This window comes from Triticum aestivum, chromosome 3B (genome assembly GCF_018294505.1).
Source record: "Triticum aestivum cultivar Chinese Spring chromosome 3B, IWGSC CS RefSeq v2.1, whole genome shotgun sequence".
NCBI classification, from domain to species: Eukaryota; Viridiplantae; Streptophyta; class Magnoliopsida; order Poales; family Poaceae; genus Triticum; species Triticum aestivum.
Window position 1 is genome coordinate 447468148 of NC_057801.1, and position 22477 is coordinate 447490624.

At 47.6% G+C, this 22477-nt stretch overlaps 1 protein-coding gene across 2 annotated transcripts; it reads right to left on the reverse strand.

Annotated features, from left to right (window-relative positions):
• Nucleotides 1-212: 212 nt before the first annotated feature.
• LOC123070286 (zinc finger BED domain-containing protein RICESLEEPER 2) lies at nucleotides 213-4226 on the reverse strand. Of its 2 annotated transcripts, XM_044493410.1 has the most exons (4): nucleotides 3655-4216; nucleotides 930-3021; nucleotides 744-844; nucleotides 213-553 (listed from the first exon to the last, which is right to left on the reverse strand). In XM_044493410.1, exons 1-3 carry the CDS (start codon nucleotides 3781-3783, stop codon nucleotides 750-752), a joined length of 2316 nt encoding a protein of 771 aa, XP_044349345.1. In that variant the 5' UTR covers nucleotides 3784-4216; the 3' UTR covers nucleotides 213-553; nucleotides 744-749. The 2 variants fall into 2 exon arrangements, 1 of the variants encoding a protein (XP_044349345.1); XR_006433590.1 differs by having other exon boundaries at nucleotides 744-3021; nucleotides 3655-4226.
• Nucleotides 4227-22477: the final 18251 nt, after the last annotated feature.

Consider the following 22477-nt stretch of genomic DNA (forward strand, 5'->3'; position numbering starts at 1 on the left):
ATTTCGGTTCGGGTAATTCGGGTACCCATAACCCGAAATATTCAGACCAGCATATTGTACACAATTCAGAGTTTGAAAATTCAGTGCAACATAGCCTCACAATCACAGCAGCAAAAAAATCAGATATAACAAAAGCACAAATTTAGTCTCAGGTGATATGCAAGTGCATAGCAGAAATGCACAGTGCAAGCGCAAATTCAGTTACACAAGTGGACAACACAAGCACAGATTCATGCATTCAGCAACATGACATCAAATTTGACAATAATAGACTCACATCATTGTCTCATACTCTCATAGGTGATAGCTCCCAACACACCAGTGCACAACACAAGTCGTCCAAACACACAATAAACATGGTTCAAGCTGAATAGGTCCAAACAGTCACAAACACACACATGACACTAGTAATAGGTCCAAGCTGAGATAACCATAGCTAATATTTTAAGGGCTTAACAAGTATGAAGTATCCTTGAGGGCGAGCTGAGAGTGAGCTGAGAGTGTTCCTTAGGTTGGCGGGCTGGCGGCACACTTGATGTTCTTCTGCTATTCCCTGCAAAAGTGGAACGAAAATCACTTAAATATAGTGCAAAACAAATTAAAACAGAAATCTTGCGTAACATTAAGGTGATATGTATACGAGATCATGCATATCATTTCCACTTTCCCACCATAGTTTCCAGCATATCAAGTTGAAAACAACATGCAAGTTACAGGGGAAATCTTGCAAGAATTTTACTCACCAAGACTTATGATTCGATGTCATCAATGGTGATGTGGACACCAGCACTTGTACCGGACTTAGCATTAGCAACGCTCAGATCAGACAATTCTTGAAGTATCGCTGAAATAAATGGAGTAAGCGAGAGAATGTAAGTATGAACAAAATGGAAAGCACATATCTAAGAGTATCTTGTTTGCATAATTACCATCCTCTAGGTTGGCAAGTAGCTCTTCATTCTCTTCATTGTTAACAGGAATTTCTCTTCGCAACCAATCCTGAGTACAAATTAGTGCCTGCACCATGAATGGAGTGAGCGAGCTTCGGAACTCATCAAGAATGCGTCCACCGGTGCTAAAAGCTGACTCTGATGCGACTGTAGATATCGGGAAAGCTAGGACATCACGAGCTAAACGTGATAGCACAGGGAATCTAGATGAGTTGACCTTCCACCACTCAAGAATGTTGAATTTGCTGCTGTTTGCTTCATTATCCTCTGTAAGATACTTTTCAAGTTCAGACTTCGAAGGGCTAATGCTGATTCCACAGTCATTCATTCTCATTCTCTTTGCAATCAAGGAACTCATCAAGCTTTCGTTGCTGTCCTCTTCAAAGCTAGGTGCATCATCAGGCTGCACTTCTTGCTCAGTTGGACCATATAACTTAAAATACTCTTGGAACAGATTTGTAAGAGTTGTATTCATTTTTGTCCACACTTCCTCTCCATTGATCTGCCCAAACATTTCAAAAGTTGCAATCTTGATGTAATTTGACAACTTGTATCTTGGATCAAGAGCAACAGCCGCAAAGATCAAGATGTTGAAGCTCTTGTGATCTGCCCAATACTTGTTGTACTTGTCCAGCATCCTTTCTCCCATCTCTCTCCGCAAAGGGTCTCCACTTCCACACCAAGCCCTCAGCAAGACAATGATATCAGCAATTTGATGGAAGAAGATGTGAGATGTGCAATGATTTGAGGCTGAAACACGAAGGGTAAGCTTATAGAAATGCTCAAGAAACTCTGCCATCTTTGAAGCATTATCCCAATCTTCTGGTTGAGGCACTCCTGGCATTTTGTCACCATTTAGCTCAATTGCAAAGTATGGGTCCTCTTCTTCATACCTCACGAACACCTTCTCATATGTGGCTGCAGCTTTCAGCATTAAGAATGTGGAGTTCCATCTAGTGCATACATCAAGTGACAAGAAACCTTTATTTGCCAACTTCTCTAATTCAGCACACTTCTTGAACTTAGTAATTCTAGCTGGAGAATTCTTAACAAACTTGACTGCAGCACGGACTCGCTTCACCGAGATATCCAACTCTTTTAGCCCATTGGTAACTATCAAGTTCAGAATGTGAGCAGCACATCTCATGTGCATATATTCTCCTCTCCCTATGCTTGCATTGGCACTGTTCATGATCCTCTTTATGTAGCTTACTGCTCCATCATTTGGTGAGGCATTGTCAACTGTTACTGAAAACACCTTATCTATGCCCCACTCAACCAAACACTTCTCCAGGTCCTTCCCAATGTCTTCCCCCTTATGACCCCTCACCAAGAAAAACCCAATGATCCACTTATGCAGAACCCAGTCATTGTCAATAAAATGGGCTGTCACACACATAAAATTCTGCTTTTGGGAAGATGTCCATGTGTCGGTAGTTACACAAACTCTTTCACAAGATTCTTTGAAGAATTTCTTTAGCTTGACTTTCTCCCTATAATGAATGCGGACACAATCTCTAGTAACCGTCCTCCTGGATGGGACATTGAAACGAGGACAAGCCTTTGCCACAAACCTTCTAAATCCTGGCTTCTCAACAAATGCAAACGGAAGCTCATCCACAATTACCATTTCAGCCAAAGCATCTCTAAGCTTATCCTGATCAAATCTCCAGGTAGTGAGTGAACACTTACTAGCATCCCCCTGATTCGGAGTAGCTTGTAGAGTTGGTTGCTTGTCATCCTTGTTGCTATGAGGATTTCTCTTGCAGGTTGTCAAATGCTTCAACAAGGATGATGTACCATTCCTTTTAGAACCACAAGCAAGCTCACTTTTGCAATAGTTGCATGTTACTGTCGTGGCATTTACTTCCTTGCTAAAATGATTCCAAACTTCCGACCGTGGAGCCATTTCCTTCCTTTTCTTGGCATTTTCTGTATTCTTCTCAGCCTCGGTCGTCTCCTTCTGCTGCTGGTCGGGGAGCTGTTGCCCATCATGACTGTCCTTCTCCAAGTTCGAAGCGTTGTAAGGGGAGGTGTCTGAATGCGAAATACGAGAACTTTGTTCTGCCATCTACAAACAACAAATGATACAACTAGTTAGCCTAACATATCAGCAATGAGAAGTGACAATTTGTTATAGAAAATATAACAGTATAAGTAAGATGAAATAAACAGTACAATATATAACATCACTCATAGTTACAGGAAAAAGTACATTTAACAGTAGAATTTAGCCTAATAGTACACTTTATCTACAACTAGTGAACTAATACACATACATCAATTTTGTTGTCTAACAGTAGAATTTAGTCTGTTGTCTAATTTAACAGTAGAATTTAGCCTAACAGTAGAATTTATATAAATAAATAGTAGAATTTATCTACAAATAGTACATTTAACAGTAGAATTTAGCCTAACAGTAGAATTTAGTCTGTTGTCTGCAACTCTGCATACACTGATACACATACATCAATTTTGTTGTCTGCATAAGGTGTCAAAACAATCTGCTATCTACATACACATAGTAGTAATTACAGTACTTGAGCATCTGAATCGGGACTCAAACTCACTATCTATATAAATTTTAGCTACACGCCTACAGCCCATATACCAACAAGTCAACGAACACTTGACTACTTGAGCAATTGAGCATCTGAATCGGGACAAAGTGAAACTTGGGGAGTGACAAAGTCAAGGGACTTACCACACTCACGTTGATCACTTGATGTTGCTGCCGTCGACCGTGCTCAGTGCGTTGACTCCGGCCGGTGGCTCGCGCGTCTCCGTCTCCACTCGATCCAGCAACTGCGGCTCCTTCGGCAGTTCGGCGCATCGCTACAGCATCATGACCTGCCCACGTGCCTCACGCCATCACGCGCCGACGCGCCATCCCGCCTCCTGCGTCACAGCCGCCGCCGCCGCCGCCGCCGCTGGGGACTAGGGTTAGGACGAGAGGGAGGAGGGGTCGAGCCGTCGAGGGTTTCGTGTGACTGTGAGGGTGGGACCGTGTGAGGCTTTATACGAGCGGTGGGGAGAGGTGAGTTGGGCCTGGGCCGCGCAGCCGCATGTGTGGTGTGACCCAGTGATCGCGTGAGACGTTGCTTATATAAACTTCGGTTAATATGGTTTGTTCGGGTTTTCGAGACTAGTAACCGAACCCTTACCCGAAGACCGAACAGTCTGAAAATAAGAACCGTACCGAAGACCGATACCCGAATTAACCCACATTTCGGTTATTACGGTTCGGTTCGGGTTCGGGTAACGGGTACGGGTACCCGAACGCCCAGGCTGACTCTCTTTGTAGTTCAATTCTAATCTTTTATGCGAGCATCATTGACATCATCATGCCTAGCTAAAAGGCATAAAAGAAACGCGCTTGTTGGGAGACAACCCAATGTTTCTACCTACTGTTTTTGTGTGTCCACATGATTAAGCTATTGTAGTAATAATGTCTTATAGCTTTTGTTCCAATAAAGTGCCAAGTAAAGCCTTTGGGATAGTGTGGATGATAGTTGATTTGATTTTGTGCAAAAACAGAAACTTTTGCACTCAGTCTAGGAAATTTGAAAATTCACTAGAACGTGATTTTGATCTGAATTTTTTACACAATATTGATATACAAATTTCCTAGATTTTCCTAGTTTTTCTGAATTTTTGGAGTTACAGAAGTATGGAAAGTTTCCATATTACTACAGACTATTCTGTTTTTGACAGATTTTGTTTTCTATGTGTTGTTTGCTTATTTTGATGAATCTATGAGTAGTATCGGAGGGTATGAACCATGGAGAAGTTGGAATACAGTATATATAACACCAACGTGAATTTAGAATGAGTTCACAACAGTACCTAAGTGGTGATTTTATTTTCTTATACTAACGGAGCTTACGAGTTTTCTGTTGAGTTTTGTGTTGTGAAGTTTTCAAGTTTTGGGTAAAGATTCGATGGACTATGGAATAAGGAGTTGCAAGAGCCTAAGCTTGGAGATTCCCAAGGCACCCCAAGGTAATATTCAAGGACAATCAAGAGCCTAAGCTTGGGGATGCCCCGGATGGCATCCCCTCTGTTGTCTTCGTTCATCGGTAACTTTACTTGGAGCTATATTTTTATTCACCACATGATATGAGTTTTGCTTGGAGAATCATTTTCTTTTGTTTATATTTGCTTCATGTTATTCAAATACATGGTTTCCATCTTTTAGTTGTTGTTTCGAAAATAAAAAGGTCAAGTATAGCCTTTACCATGCTTATTTTACAAGTCTATATGTTGTTGTTTCGAAAACAGAAAGTTTGCTGTTATGTTTTGAATATTGGTGAATAGTCAGAACATGATAAAATATTGAAACTTTGAGACAGTGAGTAACAAAAAAAATTCTACAGTGTGGTAATTTTTCAGAATTTTTGGAGTTAGGGAAGTATGATTCCTCTTGCATTCTTTACAGACTGTCCTATTTAGACAGATTGTTGTTATGTTTGCATTGTTTGTACATGTTTGCTTGTTTAATGATTCTATTTGAGGATAGGAGCATTAAATATGCAGAGGCATTTAGTAGACAATATAAAATAATAATTTTTGTGATTTGCTACAGTAGAGAATGATAAGGTTATTGTGTTGATTTATACTAACTTATCTCACGAGTTCTTGTTGAGTTTTGTGTGGATGAAGTTTTTAAGATTTAGGGAAACCATGATATAACTGGAATTAAGGAGACACAAAAGCTCAAGCTTGGGGATGCCCAAGGCATCCCTAATTAATATTTCAAGAAGTCTCAAGCATCTAAGCTTGGGTATGCCCCGGTTGGCATACCACCTTTCTTCTTCAACAACTATCGGCCAGTTTTGGTTGAGCCTAAGTTTTTGCTTCTTCACATGATATGTGCTATCCTTGCAATGTCATTTTATTTTGTTTGCTTGCTGTTTGAATAATATCCCAAGATCTGAAATTCTTAAATGTTAGAGAGTCTTCACATAGTTGCATAATTATTTGACTACTCATTGATCTTCACTTATATCTTTTGGAGTAGTTTGTCATTTGCTCTAGTAGTTCACTTATATCTTTTTAGAGCACGTCGGTGGTTTTATTTTGAAGAATTTGATGAACTCTCATGCTTCACTTATATTATTTTGAGAGTCTTAATTAGCATGGTAATTTGCTTTGGTTATGAATTTAGACCTAATATGATAGGCATCCAAGAGGGATATAATAAAAACTTTCATATAAAGTGCATTGAATACTGTCGGGGAAACTGATCCACGAACACCTATGGGACCGGCGGACCGAGCCCCTTTCGGTTCGGCGGGGGGCGGAGGTCGCACGAAGAGCGGATCGAGGCGAGGCACACGAGCAGTTTACCCAGCTTCGGAGCTCTCCAGAGAGATAATACTCCTACTGCTGCTTGTTTGATTCTATTGTGTTCTTGCTCGAGAGAGAGCTAAGTGTTTTTCTGGCTTCCGAATGATCCCAACCCCCTCTATGTTGCGCATGGGCCTCCTTTTATATGCTCAAGGGGTCACCGATAGGTGGCAACGCAGAGAAGGGTAAAAGTGTAAAAAGAGAGGTGGTTGGTACAATTACTTGTACAGTGCACCCTACCTAACCCTGACGGCAGGGGACAAGGGCATTAAATGCCCGTCTGTGTAGCCCAAACAGTGTAGAAAGGTACCGTCAGGGACGCCACCGCTCGCCACGATGGCAGTCTTGTCAGCTTCGCATGCCACCGCGCACCGCTGGCTGCACAGCCTTCCGCCACGCGCGCCTGGAGAGGCCCCCAGAGCAACACGTTGGTGGATGCGCTGGAGCGTGGGCGCAGAGTGGCCGCCTGCTGCGGCAAGCGCCTTGCCGCGGCCGTTGTCTTGTCGGGCCCGGAAGCTTGTCGCTCACCGGGCCTTGCCGGGACGCGCGGCGCATCGCGGCAAGTTCCTTGAAATGCCTTGGTTGGCCTTCCCGGCAAGCTCCTCTTGCCGGGGCCTTGTCTCCTTGTCTTGAATACTTTGTTCTTGAATGGCTCCAAAGGAACCACGGAGGACCTTGGCGGTCGCCCGGCAAGCCTTGTCGCGGGGCGCTGCAACTGCCCGTGCACAAGTTCGGGATACTAGGGTACCCCTATTCTAGTACACCGACAGGAGCCCCCGGGCCTGGGCCATACACGGTGCCGAGCACTGTTGGGCCAGGCCTAAAACAGGGCACGGGCACATGCGGCCTGGGTTACGCCGAATCTTACTCCGTATCCACCGCACCCTCCCCTACCTGGCGTGCCAAAGATGTCGGGGAAACTGATCCACGAACACCTATGGGACCAGCGGACCAAGGGTCTGGTGAATATCGCCGCAGTCATCGACGAGGAGCTGGCGCAGTTGGGGATGGAGGACTTTGGGTATCCTTCCGACGAGCATCTCCAACCCAGCGCCAAGCTCAGCCTGTTCTTCAAGGGCGTGGCGACAGCACTCCAGCGACTCCGGGAGAGGATCCCAAAGTAGCTGGCCGACGAGTCGCGCAGGATTTGCGCGGGGGCTCTCCAGAAGGTGCTGATGAAGGTGGCCTTCCGCAACCCAGGCTCAACCTCACCAACGTCCTCAGGTCCCTGCCGCCTGACACCGATCTGGATGCGCTCAAGGCCCTTGTCGCACCCATTGTGGACAAGGTGAGCGAGATCAAGAGGGTTGAGGGCGATCGCGTAGACTAGGCCGCCTGTTTTCTCTTTCTCCTTGTCGCTGCTAGCCATATTATAAGATCAATCTGTTAGAGCTGCGACAAGTTATTTTGTAATATAACTCTATTTCTGTTATCAATTGCTACGTTATTTCCTTTACTAGATTCCTTCCTTTGTATGTTTTTACCCTACGCTTTTAGGTGACTTGTCGGCGCAGGCACCCGAGCCGCGAGCGCTGAGTGCGGGACGTCAGCAGCCTGCTGGCGGTACCGCTTCCGACAAGAAACCTTGTCGCGGCTAGTTGCAGCACACTTAAGTTGTTGAGCGGACTCGAAACAAAGTAAGGGCGCAACTAGCTACGAGTTGGTTCCTCCACGCACAGGTTTTCCATACAAAGCCCGGTCGTTCGAGGAAGATAACTTTAAAAATTAAAACTAATTGCTCAAACTTTGGCAACTTAGCTTTTCTGTCGTTCGCTTCCCGGCAAGGCGAAACTCGCTTGAACGACGCCTGGTCCACATCATAATCTTCTCGTTTCCCCCCGGCAAACTTGTGTGCGAGGGAACCTTCCTTTCCTTTGTTGAGAAAAAGAAAGAAGAGAAAATGAAGATATGGAGCCTTTCGGCTCGTTATTGCTTACCGGAGGTTGGTGCTGCATAAAGTGTCAGATAACGCATGCAAGAAAGAATATAATGCATGAAATTGACAAGATGTGCGGAGCACATGAGCTTTTCTTATGCACGGGATCTGCGCCCTGCTTTGTACAAAGGATTACATGCAACATCGGCAAGACTTGTACAAAAGGTGGTGGCCGGAACAGGTTCCGGCAACCGCGCCCTACGGGTAAAACTTACGAAGATGCTCAATGTTCCAGGAGTTGCTCACCGAAACGCCATCTTCGGTCTCAAGGCGGACAGCGCCGGGCCTAGTGACTCGTTTCACCCGGTAAGGGCCTTCCCACTTCAGCGTCAACTTGTTAGAATTCTTGGCGGACTGAACGCGCCGAAGAACAAGGTTGCCTTCCTCGAAGCTTCTGGCATTAACTTTGCGGCTATGGTAGCGGCGCAAAGCTTGCTGGTATCGAGCAGCTCGTACAGCAGCCTGAAGACGATCCTCCTCAAGGAGCAGCGCGTCATCTTGTCGCAGCTGCTCTTGCTCAAGCTCATCATAAGCGAGCACTCGAGGTGATCCGTATACGAGTTCCGTGGGGAGAACTGCCTCTGCTCCATATACTAGAGCGAAAGGCGTCTGGCCAGTGGCTCGATTTGGCGTCGTCCTGATCGACCAAAGAACCACCGGCAGCTCCTCGATCCAGTTCCTTCCGCACTTGCGCAGCCTGTCGAAAGTCCTGGTCTTGAGCCCGCGCAGCACTTCAACATTTGCCCTCTCCGCTTGACCGTTGCTTCTCGGATGAGCAACAGAAGCGAAGCAGACCTTGGCACCAAGATCTTGGACGTACTGCATGAAGGTGCGGCTCATGAAGGTGCAGATCCCAAAACGGCAAACAATCGACCTGAAGAACTTGACTGCCGACTGTGCTGTCACCTTCCTCACTGGTTCCACTTCCGGCCATTTTGTGAACTTGTCGATTGCAGCGTACAAATACTCAAAGCCCCCGATAGCTCGGGGAAAAGGGCCGAGGATGTTGAGCCCCCAGACCGAAAATGGCCAGGATAAAGGGATCGTCTGGAGAGCTTGAGCTGGCTGGTGTATCTGCTTGGAATGGAACTGGCACGCTTCACACTTGGTTACTTGTGCAGTTGCATCCTGGAGGGCTGTCGGCCAAAAGAAACCTTGCCGGAACGCTTTGCCGGCAAGTGCTCTTGCGCCAATGTGGTGACCACATATGCCTCCATGTATCTCTGCCAACAGCTTTTGTCCGTCTTCCCGGCAGATACACTTCAATTTCACACCATTGAGTCTTCTTCTGTACAGTGTGCTGTCAATAAACTGGTACATACTTGACTGCCGGGCTACTCTTTCCGCTTCTTCTTGCTCTTCGGGAAGTTCTCCTGTCTGAAGGAAATGGACAATCTGCTGTGCCCATGCTAGAGCTTGTGGCTCGACAACAAGGACTAAAGGCACATCTGCTGCTGCGGGAACACCCGCTTTTACAGCAAGAACCTGTGGCTCGGCCGGAGCTTGATGTTCCCCGGCAAGCTTGCCGGGGCAAAACTTGTCGGGAGCGTCTGCTTCAACGGAACAAACACTAAGGTTTGCCGGAGCAGACTGCTCCTCAGCACTCTTGGTGTTGATCTTGGGGACTTTCTTGGCGGCGGCTTCGGGGAGCTCTGCCGGAAAATAGTCACCAGAAATCAACTTCCTCTTCTTGCTCTGTCCAGTTGATGGTGTTACAGACGGTTGAGTCAGCTTGAGCACAAAGATCCCTGGTTCCATAGGTAACTTTAGTGCGGCGCACTTCGACAGGCCATCAGCAATGTCATTCTGAGCTCTTGGAATATGCTCCATCTGTAGGCCGTCGAAGTGCTCTTCTAGCTTTCTCACTTCATCAACATATGCTTCCATCAATGGACTCTGATAGTTCTTGTTCACTTGGCGGACGACAAGCTGTGAGTCACCCCTGACAATGAGCTTCTTGATCCCAAGGTCTGCTGCGATCCTGAGACCGGCAAGCAATCCTTCATACTCTGCAGTATTGTTGGTTGCTTGCTCCTTGGGAAAGTGCATTTGGACTACGTACTTGAGGTGCTCTCCGGTGGGTGCGACAAGCAGAACGCCCGCACCGGCGCCTTGCAGTGAGAAGGCACCATCAAAGTACATCAGCCACTCTTTGCTTGTTTCCTTGACGGGGATGCTCGTTTCTGGAATTTCTTCATCTGGTGTTGGCGTCCATTCTGCTATGAATTCCGCCAATGCTCTGCTTTGGATAGTTGAAGTACTCTCAAACTTTAGGCCAAAGCTTGATAGTTCTAGTGCCCACTCGACAATCCTGCCTGTTACTTCTGGATTTTGCAGTATCCTCTTCAGCAGAAAACGAGTGACGACTGTGATCTCATGTGCTTGGAAGTAATGGCGCAGCTTTCTCGAGGCCATGAGGAGGCCAAAAAGCAATTTCTGCACACCGGAGTACCTTGACCTAGCCCCCTGCAGAAGGGAACTGACAAAGTAAATTGGGCGCTGCACCATTCTCTTCTGCATCTTCTCACGCTCCTGCGCAGATCCATCCTTGTTGGGACCAGAGCTTGCCAGACCAGAGCTTGTCGGTGAAGCCCCCTGCTTGTCGCTGGATGCATCTACCGTGGTTGCTGGCTCATCATCTGCCTCCCTCTCCGCCACTAACACAGCACTAACCACTTGATTGGTTGCCGCTATATACAGCAGCAACTTCTCTTGCGGCCTAGGTGCGACAAGTGTTGGAGTGGAGGACAGGTACCTCTTTAAGTCCTGCAGCGCAGCCTCCGCCTCCGAAGTCCATTTCATTGGACCTGCCTTCTTCAAAATTTTGAAGAAAGGCAGGGCGCGCTCAGCAGATCTAGAGATAAACCTGCTGAGAGCAGCCACGCAACCGGCAAGCCTTCATACATCCTTGACGCGCTTTGGTGCTTCAATCTGCTCAATGGCCTTGATCTTGTCGGGATTGGCTTGAATCCCCCGCTGAGACACGAAGAACCCGAGAAGCTTGCCGGAAGGGACTCCAAACACGCACTTCTCGGGGTTAATCTTGAGGTTGATCTTGCGCAGATTTGTAAATGTTTCGTCCAAATCTTGAATCAGGGTCGCGCTGTCCTTGCTCTTGACCACTATGTCATCCATGTAGGCTTCCACATTTCTATGCATTTGTGGCTCAAAAGCGTGGTGGACTACCCTTGCAAATGTTGAACCAGCATTCTTTAAACCGAAAGGCATCCGTACGAAACAGTACGTGCCACACGGGGTGATGAATGCGGTCTTCTCCTCATCCTCTTCTGCCATGAAGATCTGATGGTATCCTGAGTATGCGTCAAGAAATGAAAGCAAATCACATCCGGCCGTGGAGTCAACAATCTGGTCGATGCGCGGCAAAGGAAATGGGTCTTTGGGACAAGCTTTATTGACATCAGTGAAGTCGATACAAAGCCTCCATTTCCCGTTTGCCTTGCGCACGACAACTGGATTGGCCAACCACGTAGGATGGAGCACTCCTCTGACAAGGCCTGCTGCTTCCAACTTCTTGATTTCTTCCGCAATGAATTCTTGGCGCTCCACTGCCTGTTTCCTGACTTTCTGCTTGACGGGCCGCGCATGAGGACAGACGGCAAGGTGGTGCTCAATTACTTTCCTGGGAACACCGAGGATGTCAGACGGTTGCCACGCAAACACGTCGACATTCGCCCGCGGGAAAGCAACGAGCGCGCTTTCCTATTTGGGGTCGAGAGTGGCACTGATGGTGAAGGTACCACCAGTGCCGTCCTCCTTGGCGGACACCTTCTTGGTCTCTGGTGGAGCTGCCATTGCCTTCTTACACTTGCCGGTGGAGCTCGATGGTGCGTCCTCGACGGTAGCGCAGCACTCCGAAGAGGTGCGCTTGCCGGAGTGGGCACCAGAACTCTTGCCGGACTTGGTCTTCTTCTTCCCCCCTGGAGCTTCAGCGGCAAGTGACTTGCGATCTGTTGCGGCTATTGCTTCCCGGTAGATCTTGTCAGCACAGATAAGAGCATCCTTCTTATCACCAGGGACAGAGATGACACTTATCGGGCCTGGCATCTTGAGCATGTTGTAGGCATAGTGAGAGGCTGCCATGAACTTGGCGAGCGCTGGACGGCCGAGTATCCCATTGTAAGGCAATGGAAAGTCAGCAACGTCAAAAGTAACCCTCTCAGTCCTGAAGTTCAACTTGCTGCCAAATGTTACTGGCAACATGATCTTTCCCTTTGGCTTGCTCCTTCCCGGATTGATTCCTTGAAAAGTACCGGTTTCTTCGAGCTTGCTGTCAGGGATCTGGAGTTTCTGGAGCACCGCGGAGGAGATCAGGTTTAAGCCGGCCCCGCCGTCAACTAGCATCTTAGTGACTTTGAGGTTGCGGATAGTTGGTGAAACCAACATCGGCAAGCACCCGACCGCAGTTACGCGATCAGGGTGGTCCTCAATATCAAAGATGATAGGCGTGCTGGACCATTTCAGAGGCTTGCGTGACTCGACGGGTGGTTCTGCTGCATTAACTTCCCGCACCCATTGCTTGAGCTGGCGGTGCGAAGTATGCAGAGAAGCGTCGCCGTCAATGCACAGGACCTCTGTGGCTTTCTGGAACTCCTGCTCATCAGTCTCCTCATCATCCATGTCTTCATCATCGTCATCATCTTCATCCTTGTCGCGGCCGCGGGGAGGTCTGTCTCCTTGCCACTGCTTGGCCTTGCCGCGGCGTCCTCCTTGGCCGGGACGTTTCTTGCCGGTCCCTCCAGCACCTTCCTCTGCTTTCTCCTTGTCGCGCCGCTCGTATTCAGCTTTCTGTTGCTCAACAAGCTGCTCGACCTTCTTGCAGCTCTGGAGGTCATGGCCCTTGGTGCGGTAGATCTTGCAGTACTGCTTGTTGGTGCCGTCCTGCTTGTCGGCAACTGCCACAGCTACGGCAACCTCCTTGCCAGAGTTACCAGCTTTGGCTTCTTTGCCGGACTGCTCAACGGCTAGCACCTCTTTGCCTTTCTTTTTCCTGTTATTCCGCCGCCGGTTTTTCTTTGCCGGGGCAGCATCATCACTGTCAGATCCTCCTGCTCCTATGTTCTCTCCGGGGAGTCTCCTCCCTTCCTTAGCACGCGCACACTTGTCGGCCAGGGCATATAGCTCACTGACGTCTCTGATCTTGCACATCGCCATCTCCTCCCGCATCCTGCGGTTTCGCACGTTCTGATGGAACGCGCTGATCACCGCGGCAGGGTGGACATCTGTGACGCCCCCGATTCAATCGTACACTAATCATGCACGCAAATGTGTACGATCAAGATCAGGGACTCACGGGAAGATATCACAACACAACTCTAAAACATAAATAAGTCATACAAGCATCATAATACAAGCCAGGGGCCTCAAGGGATACAGATCGAAAGAGGCGCAGGCCTCCTGCCTGGGATCCTCCTAACTACTCCTGGTCGTCGTCAGCGGGCTGCACGTAGTAGTAGGCACCTCCGGTGTAGTAGTCGTCGTCGACGGTGGCGTCTGGCTCCAGGGCTCCAGCATCTGGTTGCGACAACCAGGTAGAAGGGAAAGGGGAAAAGAGGGAGAAAAGCAACCGTGAGTACTCATCCAAAGTACTCGCAAGCAAGGAGCTACACTACATATGCATGGGTATATGTGTAAAGGGCCATATCGATGGACTGAACTGCAGAATGCTAGAATAAAAGGGGGATAGCTAATCCTGTCGAAGACTACGCTTCTGGCAGCCTCCATCTTGCAGCATGTAGAAGAGAGTAGATTGAAGTCCTCCAAGTAGCATCTCCAAGTAGCATCTCCAAGTAGCATCTCCAGTCACATCTCCAAGTAGCATCTCCAGTCGCATCTCCAAGTAGCATCTCCAGTATAATCCTACCCGGCGATCCTCCCCTCGTCGCCCTGTGGAAAAGCGATCACCGGATTGTCTGTGGAACTTGGAAGGGTGTGTTTTATTAAGTATCCGATTCTAGTTGTCATAAGGTCAAGGTACAACTCCAAGTCGTCCTGTTACCGAAGATCACGGCTATTCGAATAGATTAACTTCCCTGCAGGGGTGCACCAACTTACCCAACACGCTCGATCCCAATTGGCCGGACACACTTTCCTGGGTCATGCCCGGCCTCGGAAGATCAACACGTCGCAGCCCCACCTAGGCTCAACAGAGAGGCCAGCACGCCGGTCTAAACCTAAGCGCACAGGGGTCTGGGCCCATCGCCCATAGCACACCTGCATGTTGCGTACGTGGCCGAAAGCAGAACTAGCCCCCTTAATACAAGAGCAGGCTTACGTTCCAATCCGGCGTGCGCCGCTCCATCGCTGACATCTGAAGTGCTTCAGCTGATACCACGACGCCGAGTGCCCATATCTTTCCCACGTAGTTGGTTAGTGCGTATAGGCTCGTAGCCAACTCAGATCAAATACCAAGATCTCGTTAAGCGTGTTAAGTATCCGCGAACGCCGAACAGGGCAGGCCCACCTCTCTCCTAGGCGGTCTCAACCTGCCCTGTCGCTCCGCCACAAAGATCCACACAGAGGGCCGTCGGGACAAAGGTCCTTTCAGCCCCCAATCCGTGAATCACTCGCGGGTACTCATCGAGCTGACCCGACTTTAGTCACCATCTGTATAGTATGTATGTATGTATAGTATATACCCGTGATCACCTCCCGAGTGATCACGGCCCAATAGTATAGCAAGGCAGACTGACAAGAATGTAGGGCCAATAATGATAAACTAGCATCCTATACTAAGCATTTAGGATTGCGGGTAAGGTATCAATGACTGTAGCAACAATGACAGGCTATGCATCAAAATAGGTATAACAGAAAGCAGTAACATGCTACACTACTCTAATGCAAGCAGTATAGAGTAGAATAGGCGATATCTGGTGATCAAGGGGGGGCTTGCCTGGTTGCTCTGGCAAGAGAGAGGGGTCATCAACTCCGTAGTCGTACTGGGCAGCAGCAGCGTCGGTCTCGGTGTCTAGCGGAAGAAGAGGGGGAAGAAACAATGAATATTTAAGCAAATAGATGCATGACAAAGCAAAGTGTGATGCTAGGCGTGCCCTAACGCGGTATGTGGTGATACCGGTGAAGGGGGGAAACATCCGGGAAGTATTCCCGGTGTTTCGCGTTTCCGGGCAAAGGAGACGGAGGGGGAAAGTTGCGAGTTCGATAGGTTAGGGGGGTGTGGCGGACGAACGGGTTGCGTATCCGGAATCGTCTCGTCGTTCTGAGCAACTTTCATGTTGAAAATATTTTAATCCGAGTTACGGATTAAAAGATATGATTTTCTAAAGATTTAATCATTTTCTGATCTCAATTAATTATTTAATTTAATCTAAAAATGGAATTATGACATCAGCATGATGTCATGCTGACGTCAGCAGTCAACAGGGGTTGACTGGGTCAATCTGATGGTGGGACCCGGTTGTCATTAACTGTTTAATTAGCAGGTTTAACTAAACAGAGTTAATTAGGTTAGTTAGTGATTAGAATAATTTAATTATGATTAATTAACTTAACTAATTAAATATTTAACTAATTAATATTTTATTTATTTTTATTAGTTACTTAAATATTTTAATTCTTTAACTCTTTTTTTTTAAATGTTCTGGGGCGTGGGGCCCCAAGGTCAGTGGCTCACGGGAGCCCTAACGGGCGAACGGGCACCGGTCCCGGGCGCACTCGAGCGGGCACTCGCCCGCAAAGCAGGACGAGGCCGCCGGGGCACCGACGACGGGGAAGACCGGCGCGGTTAGGCGCGCGCTGGGCGCGGTCAGCGCCCGACCTGGGCGAGGCAGGCAGTGACGGGCGCAGCTGCAGGTGACCAAGGACGTGGCGGGGGTGTGGGGCTGCGTGTGTGGCCACAACGCGCATGGCACGGGGGTGGCGCATGGTGCGGGTTGCGGGGCGCGCGGCCTTCGGGCGCGGTCGATGCGCGGGGGAGAGAGAGGAGGGAGGATGGGGCTCACAGTGAGCCGGACGGGGCGGCAGCGGCTCGAGGTGGCGCGGTTTGGGTGGCGCCGGCGAGGTGACGGGTGGACGACGACGGGGTCGTCCAAGTCGAGGCAGGGGCGTGGCGTCGAGGCGGCGGGGGCGTCCAGCGAGGCGGGCGACATGGGGGGGAGCGGCGCCGACGTTGGTGAGGTGGCGGTGGTTGGCAACGGCGTCGGCACGAGGCGACGGGCGGTGGCGGGGTCCGGTGAGGGGGAGGCCGTGGCACGGGCGCGAGGCAGGGGGGGTTCGTCGCCGGCGGGCGGCAGGATTGGCGATGGGGTCGGGGCGCCGACGTCGTGGGGGGGGGGCGCGGGGCGTCGGCCCGATCCAGATCGTGGGGGTGAAGGGGGCGAGTGGGGGCGAGGGAGTGGGGGTGTCCTCGATCCAGATTGGATCGAGAGGGGGGGGAAGTGGGGCGACGGGGGGGGGTTAGGGTTAGCGGGTGTGAGGGGATAAGGGAGTGGGGTGGGTCGGCCGGCTGGGCCAGTGGGCTGGCCTGGCTATCAGCTGGGCCGGTTGGCCCATTGGGGGGGTCCCTTTTTTTTATTACCTTTTATTTATTTTACTCTTCTATTTTAAATCATTTTAAATTACTTAGGCATTTTATAAAAATGGGTTGGTTGCACCATAATTACCTTTGTAATATTTAGTACATTCTAGACATTTTTGTTTTAATTTTTGAAAACTTTTATTGTTATCATTAATTTGAATTTTGAGTCTTGGACCGGTTTTGTCCTAACGATAGCTTAGCAGCAGTAATCGTGGTGACGTGGCACCATTAGCGTGTGATCACTGTAGCTTAATTATCCGGGCGTCACAATTCTCCTCCACTACAAGAAATCTCGTCCCGAGATTTAAGCGGTGGAGTAACGGGGGAAGGTGCTGGTAGCGAAAAACCTAACGAGTCTTCTCGTTCTTGGCTGCCCTTTCGAAGAGGTTGATCCCTTTCGTTGATGTCTTCATTTCTCTGCTTCAAGTCACCATGATCAAGTCACCATCCTTTCTCCCGGGGTCTCCAGCGTACTTACGAATAGGTAAGGGGCAGCTCGGCTACGATTGAATGCTTATGAGGGAAAACAATCTGGGGTTAACCCATGAAAGAGCACAAGATTATCTCTCGAGTTGAACATATAAAATACAACGAGAGTAAGGTACGAAGGTACAATAAGAGGTTCCCAGCGGATAGATAGTTGCTCGAAGTCTGAACCAGAGTGAGAAAGGGGTTCAGAGCGGCAAGAGTAAGTATTGCGTCTAATACCAGAACAGATTACTAGGCATGTGGCCCGTGAATTACATACGAAGTCAAGCTCGAGGAATAACTTTGACAACAGGGTGTGTACAGGAGAGTCAGGTTTCGATCCTGTGGAACTTGTGGGTTATGGGCCCACCATGTGGGTTAAAGTAGGAAGGGCGGTGACATCTTGCATGGTCATGATAGCAAGGCATGTCAGAGGGTAGCTGGTCAGTTATGTTGACTGCATCATTGGTACCAAGGGCGAGGGACGAAGAGAACCATTTTCCTGCTCGTTGAACGAGGCGGACCAATACGCAAAGTTCTCATCCATCGATGGTTACCAGAATGCTATCGACAAATGCAACAGGGTCTTACTGACAGAGTTGTACACCGAGGTGTTTACATAAGAAGTGAATTATTACTGCTTAGGTTATATAGATCACAAGAAAAGGTCAAACAAACCTAATGGAAAGGAAAATGTGATCATCATGTTAAACAGAACAATGGAAAGAACAAAAAATAATGTGTTTAAACACATATTTCAGGAGTATATCCTTTCCAAGGACAAGAAGAGCAAGATATCCACGACAGGAGATAATGTAGAAAACCCTTTAGGTAAGGGGAGAGAAATTTCATGACATTACCCATACAACGGTGTTTGGATAATTGAGCAAGAAACATTTAGCATTGGGCTTCAAATGTTCTTATTGAAGATTGGAGTACCACAGGCATGCTTCGAGATAGCATTGACATGGTCTCCAAGCAAAGGTCGGACTTTGGATACACAAAGGATCCGTCAGGAGCAACTTATAGAATAAGTCTTACAATTTCCTCATGGAAGAATGGCCAAACTTGCTAAAAAGGATACTACAACAATAGGTCCTCCACCCAGGGGGGGTGCTAGGCATGACATCATGTTACCGGGTCATCAAAGGACCAACATCATAACTCTTGGAAGGTTGTCCCAACCATCATATCTGACCGAGATTCAGATCCATTTGGTGTCATGATACCTCAGACTCAGGATGTCCGAGAAGAAAAGGTGCAACACAAATAGACGAAACGACATTTCAAGATTCTCAGGAAATGAACTATGGGAGCGGGTTCTTGAAGTAATAGTTCATCCTTAAACCAAGGAGAGGATGAGGGGGTAGCTGATGGAATCAACGAAAATTCATCGAGAATTCCAAATGGATGGATTTCCACAATAATGTGAACAAGAAGATGACACTTGTCAATTCAAATGATATAATGTTGTATGCTCTAGGAAAACATACACCATCAATCATTAGTTGAAAGGTGTGCCCGAAATATGACCTTAGGCGACAAGATCAATGTTAGAGTGACGATTCAATAACCAACAGTCTAAGAACAAACTGTCGATCGTTAACTTCAAAGCAATAGGGTTGCTAGAAGTACAGAACTCAAGCAACATCGTTAGCATATTGGTATCCTGGTTAAAAACAACACGGGGACCAAGGAATGATCGGAGATGGCAGGAAGTATCACTTGTACCAAGAATGCATAAGAGGCGGTGAAATTCTCACGACATTATTGACATAAAAGATGGTAATACTCCAAGGTAAAGAAGAACAATTGCTGGATAGCATGGATCTCAAGGTATAACACGAAACACGAACAAGTTTGTGTTGAACAGGAGGCAATAAAGTGGTCGATGATAATATAAATCATCGAGGGCAAGGATGGTATTTCTCTTCATGAATTCAATTGATATCCCGGAAGAGCTCAAAATGTTGATGATGATCACGACACAATTGTCGAGAGATTTCACGAAGATGTAATCGATCGACGATGACATCAAGTCAAATGAATGATGAAGCGAAAGGTTATTGGAACCACGATTAGGACACAAACTCGAAATCAAGTTTGTTGTTCAAGGAGAAATGATATGACGACGAAAATCGATGCAAGCTTAGCTTATCGTTGAAAGCTGTGCTCCGGGAATAAGGACCAGGTAGCACAATTAAAATCATCATGATAATGATATAGTCAAATAGGCTAGGAATGACGTGATCGGGTACAAACTCGTACTTATAGAAGCTTACTGAAGAGTTGTTGAACCATAGTGCGGACTCGGTTCAGTTATCGGTGTCTTTGAGTGTTTAATGACTCAGAGCCCGTGAAAAATTGGAATCAGTTGGAAGGTAGCACTTGATGAAGAACTCATAAGAAGTTATGCAGTTCCATGATAATCTCGAGATACCAGGGGGTTAGTACTCGACACAAGATCAAAGTAAAGGTTGGACTGGTGTATTGATCCATAGAAGACAATTGTTTTAACTTGTCCGAGAAATGGGATTAAAGAAGAACAATCATGGTCGGAACCACGGTTGCAAGGGATCAATTCATAGATACCACATGTTAGTTATCAAGGAAATAGTTATTATTACAAGAAGTTTCCATGATAGGATATACATCGTGTCCATGGGCATGAACACAAAGGTTCAAGGTCGACTCCCACTTCCTCAATGCATAATCTTCCATTCATTTCTCATTTCTTTTCGAAATGGCATTAGCTGTTGAAAGTTTTACCTGGTGCAATACCAGATACGTATGACCTGTGAAATCTTTCGGGTTTGCACAGATTAGGGAAGGCATTGGTTCAACCCATCGGGGATTCTTAGGAACATATACCACAAACTTCAGGGTAAATAATACAAGCTCGAAAGTAGAGCATTGTTCAAAAGCAGATGATACAATTTATCAAAGGCATTATATACCCATGGAACGGCTCTCAAAGTTATTCAACATGAAGGACACTGTCGGATAAAATCCAACAAAGGAACCGATGGTCCACCAGGGATCTGATGTGAGCATCGGTACTCAACCAGAGGAAGAAGAATGCACGGGCATCATATTATAGAACATCTGAATAATCCGATGCTTAGATAACAAAGGAATTTCGATTTCCGAAACAAAGGATCAGAAGCAGTCGCTTTGATCAAGGATGGATAAGTTGGATAGACCAGAGGCACAATTGACGATAAATAGTTTGGTCGAGAACCAGCTCATGTTCAAAAATGATGTCTGAGCCGGAAAGATAATTTAGAAGGGTTGATAGATGATTGTGTGCATTCGCACACATGTTGAATCAATAGGATCAAAATGACGGTGTCAAAAGATACTAGTGAATATTGCCAGATACTATATGGGAAGCATCCATAATGCAAGTAGACAAGTATTTGCAGAGCAATAAAGCTGCTAAGGATTTTCGGAGGATTGAATAGTATTTCAAAGACTTTTGTGAAACATCTGAACAACTGGGGATGAGCGGATACTCGGAAAGTGCGAGAAATTATTCTTAGGGGTATTCAGGTGGCAAGGAACTGCAAGGCAATAGGCACAAAGTATCGTCGGAACATTAGAGAGAATTTCGAGGTATCTTGTAATAACAAGATCGACTGGGTAGAAAGTAAGAATGACGGGTGTAAGTATTTATCCTTAGGGATATTGCAGTGGTAGGGAATTGCAAAAGCAACAGGCACAAGGTCTCGGGAGAATATCGGAAGGTATCTTCGGAATCATTCGATGCACAAAGTAATCATCTGGACTGAAGGGGCTCTCCGGGAGAAAGTATTATCGAGAACCTAGAGTCCGAGTTATTAAAATCGTTTAACCCGAATAGAAGAGATGTCAGAGTCCCAGAGCATAGGTCGAGGAATAAAAGATCCTACTTCCACCCAATGGCAACGTGTGCCGGTAAGACACACAGCCATGTTAGTAAAAGTTTTTGCAACTTCTAGACTCGACTTCGGCCAAGGAGTTGGGAAGGGGGATTCCTACAGGTAGTCGGCTCTGATACCAACTTGTGACGCCCCCGATTCAACCGTACACTAATCATGCACGCAAATGTGTACGATCAAGATCAGGGACTCACGGGAAGATATCACAACACAACTCTAAAACATAAATAAGTCATACAAGCATCATAATACAAGCCAGGGGCCTCGAGGGCTCGAATACAAGTGCTCGATCATAGACGAGTCAGCGGAAGCAACAATATCTGAGTACAGACATAAGTTAAACAAGTTTGCCTTAAGAAGGCTAGCACAAACTGGGATACAGATCGAAAGAGGCGCAGGCCTCCTGCCTGGGATCCTCCTAACTACTCCTGGTCGTCGTCAGCGGGCTGCACGTAGTAGTAGGCACCTCCGGTGTAGTAGTCGTCCTCGACGGTGGCGTCTGGCTCCAGGGCTCCAGCATCTGGTTGCGACAACCAGGTAGAAGGGAAAGGGGAAAAGAGGGAGAAAAGCAACCGTGAGTACTCATCCAAAGTACTCGCAAGCAAGGAGCTACACTACATATGCATGGGTATATGTGTAAAGGGCCATATCGGTGGACTGAACTACAGAATGCCAGAATAAAAGGGGGATAGCTAATCCTGTCGAAGACTACGCTTCTGGCAGCCTCCGTCTTGCAGCATGTAGAAGAGAGTAGATTGAAGTCCTCCAAGTAGCATCTCCAAGTAGCATCTCCAAGTAGCATCTCCAGTCGCATCTCCAAGTAGCATCTCCAGTCGCATCTCCAAGTAGCATCTCCAGTATAATCCTACCCGGCGATCCTCCCCTCGTCGCCCTGTGGAAAAGCGATCACCGGGTTGTCTGTGGAACTTGGAAGGGTGTGTTTTATTAAGTATCCGATTCTAGTTGTCATAAGGTCAAGGTACAACTCCAAGTCGTCCTGTTACCGAAGATCACGGCTATTCGAATAGATTAACTTCCCTGCAGGGGTGCACCAACTTACCCAACACGCTCGATCCCATTTGGCCGGACACACTTTCCTGGGTCATGCCCGGCCTCGGAAGATCAACACGTCGCAGCCCCACCTAGGCTCAACAGAGAGGCCAGCACGCCGGTCTAAACCTAAGCGCACAGGGGTCTGGGCCCATCGCCCATAGCACACCTGCACGTTGCGTACGCGGCCGAAAGCAAAACTAGCCCCTTAATACAAGAGCATGCTTACGTTCCAATCCGGCGCGTGCCGCTC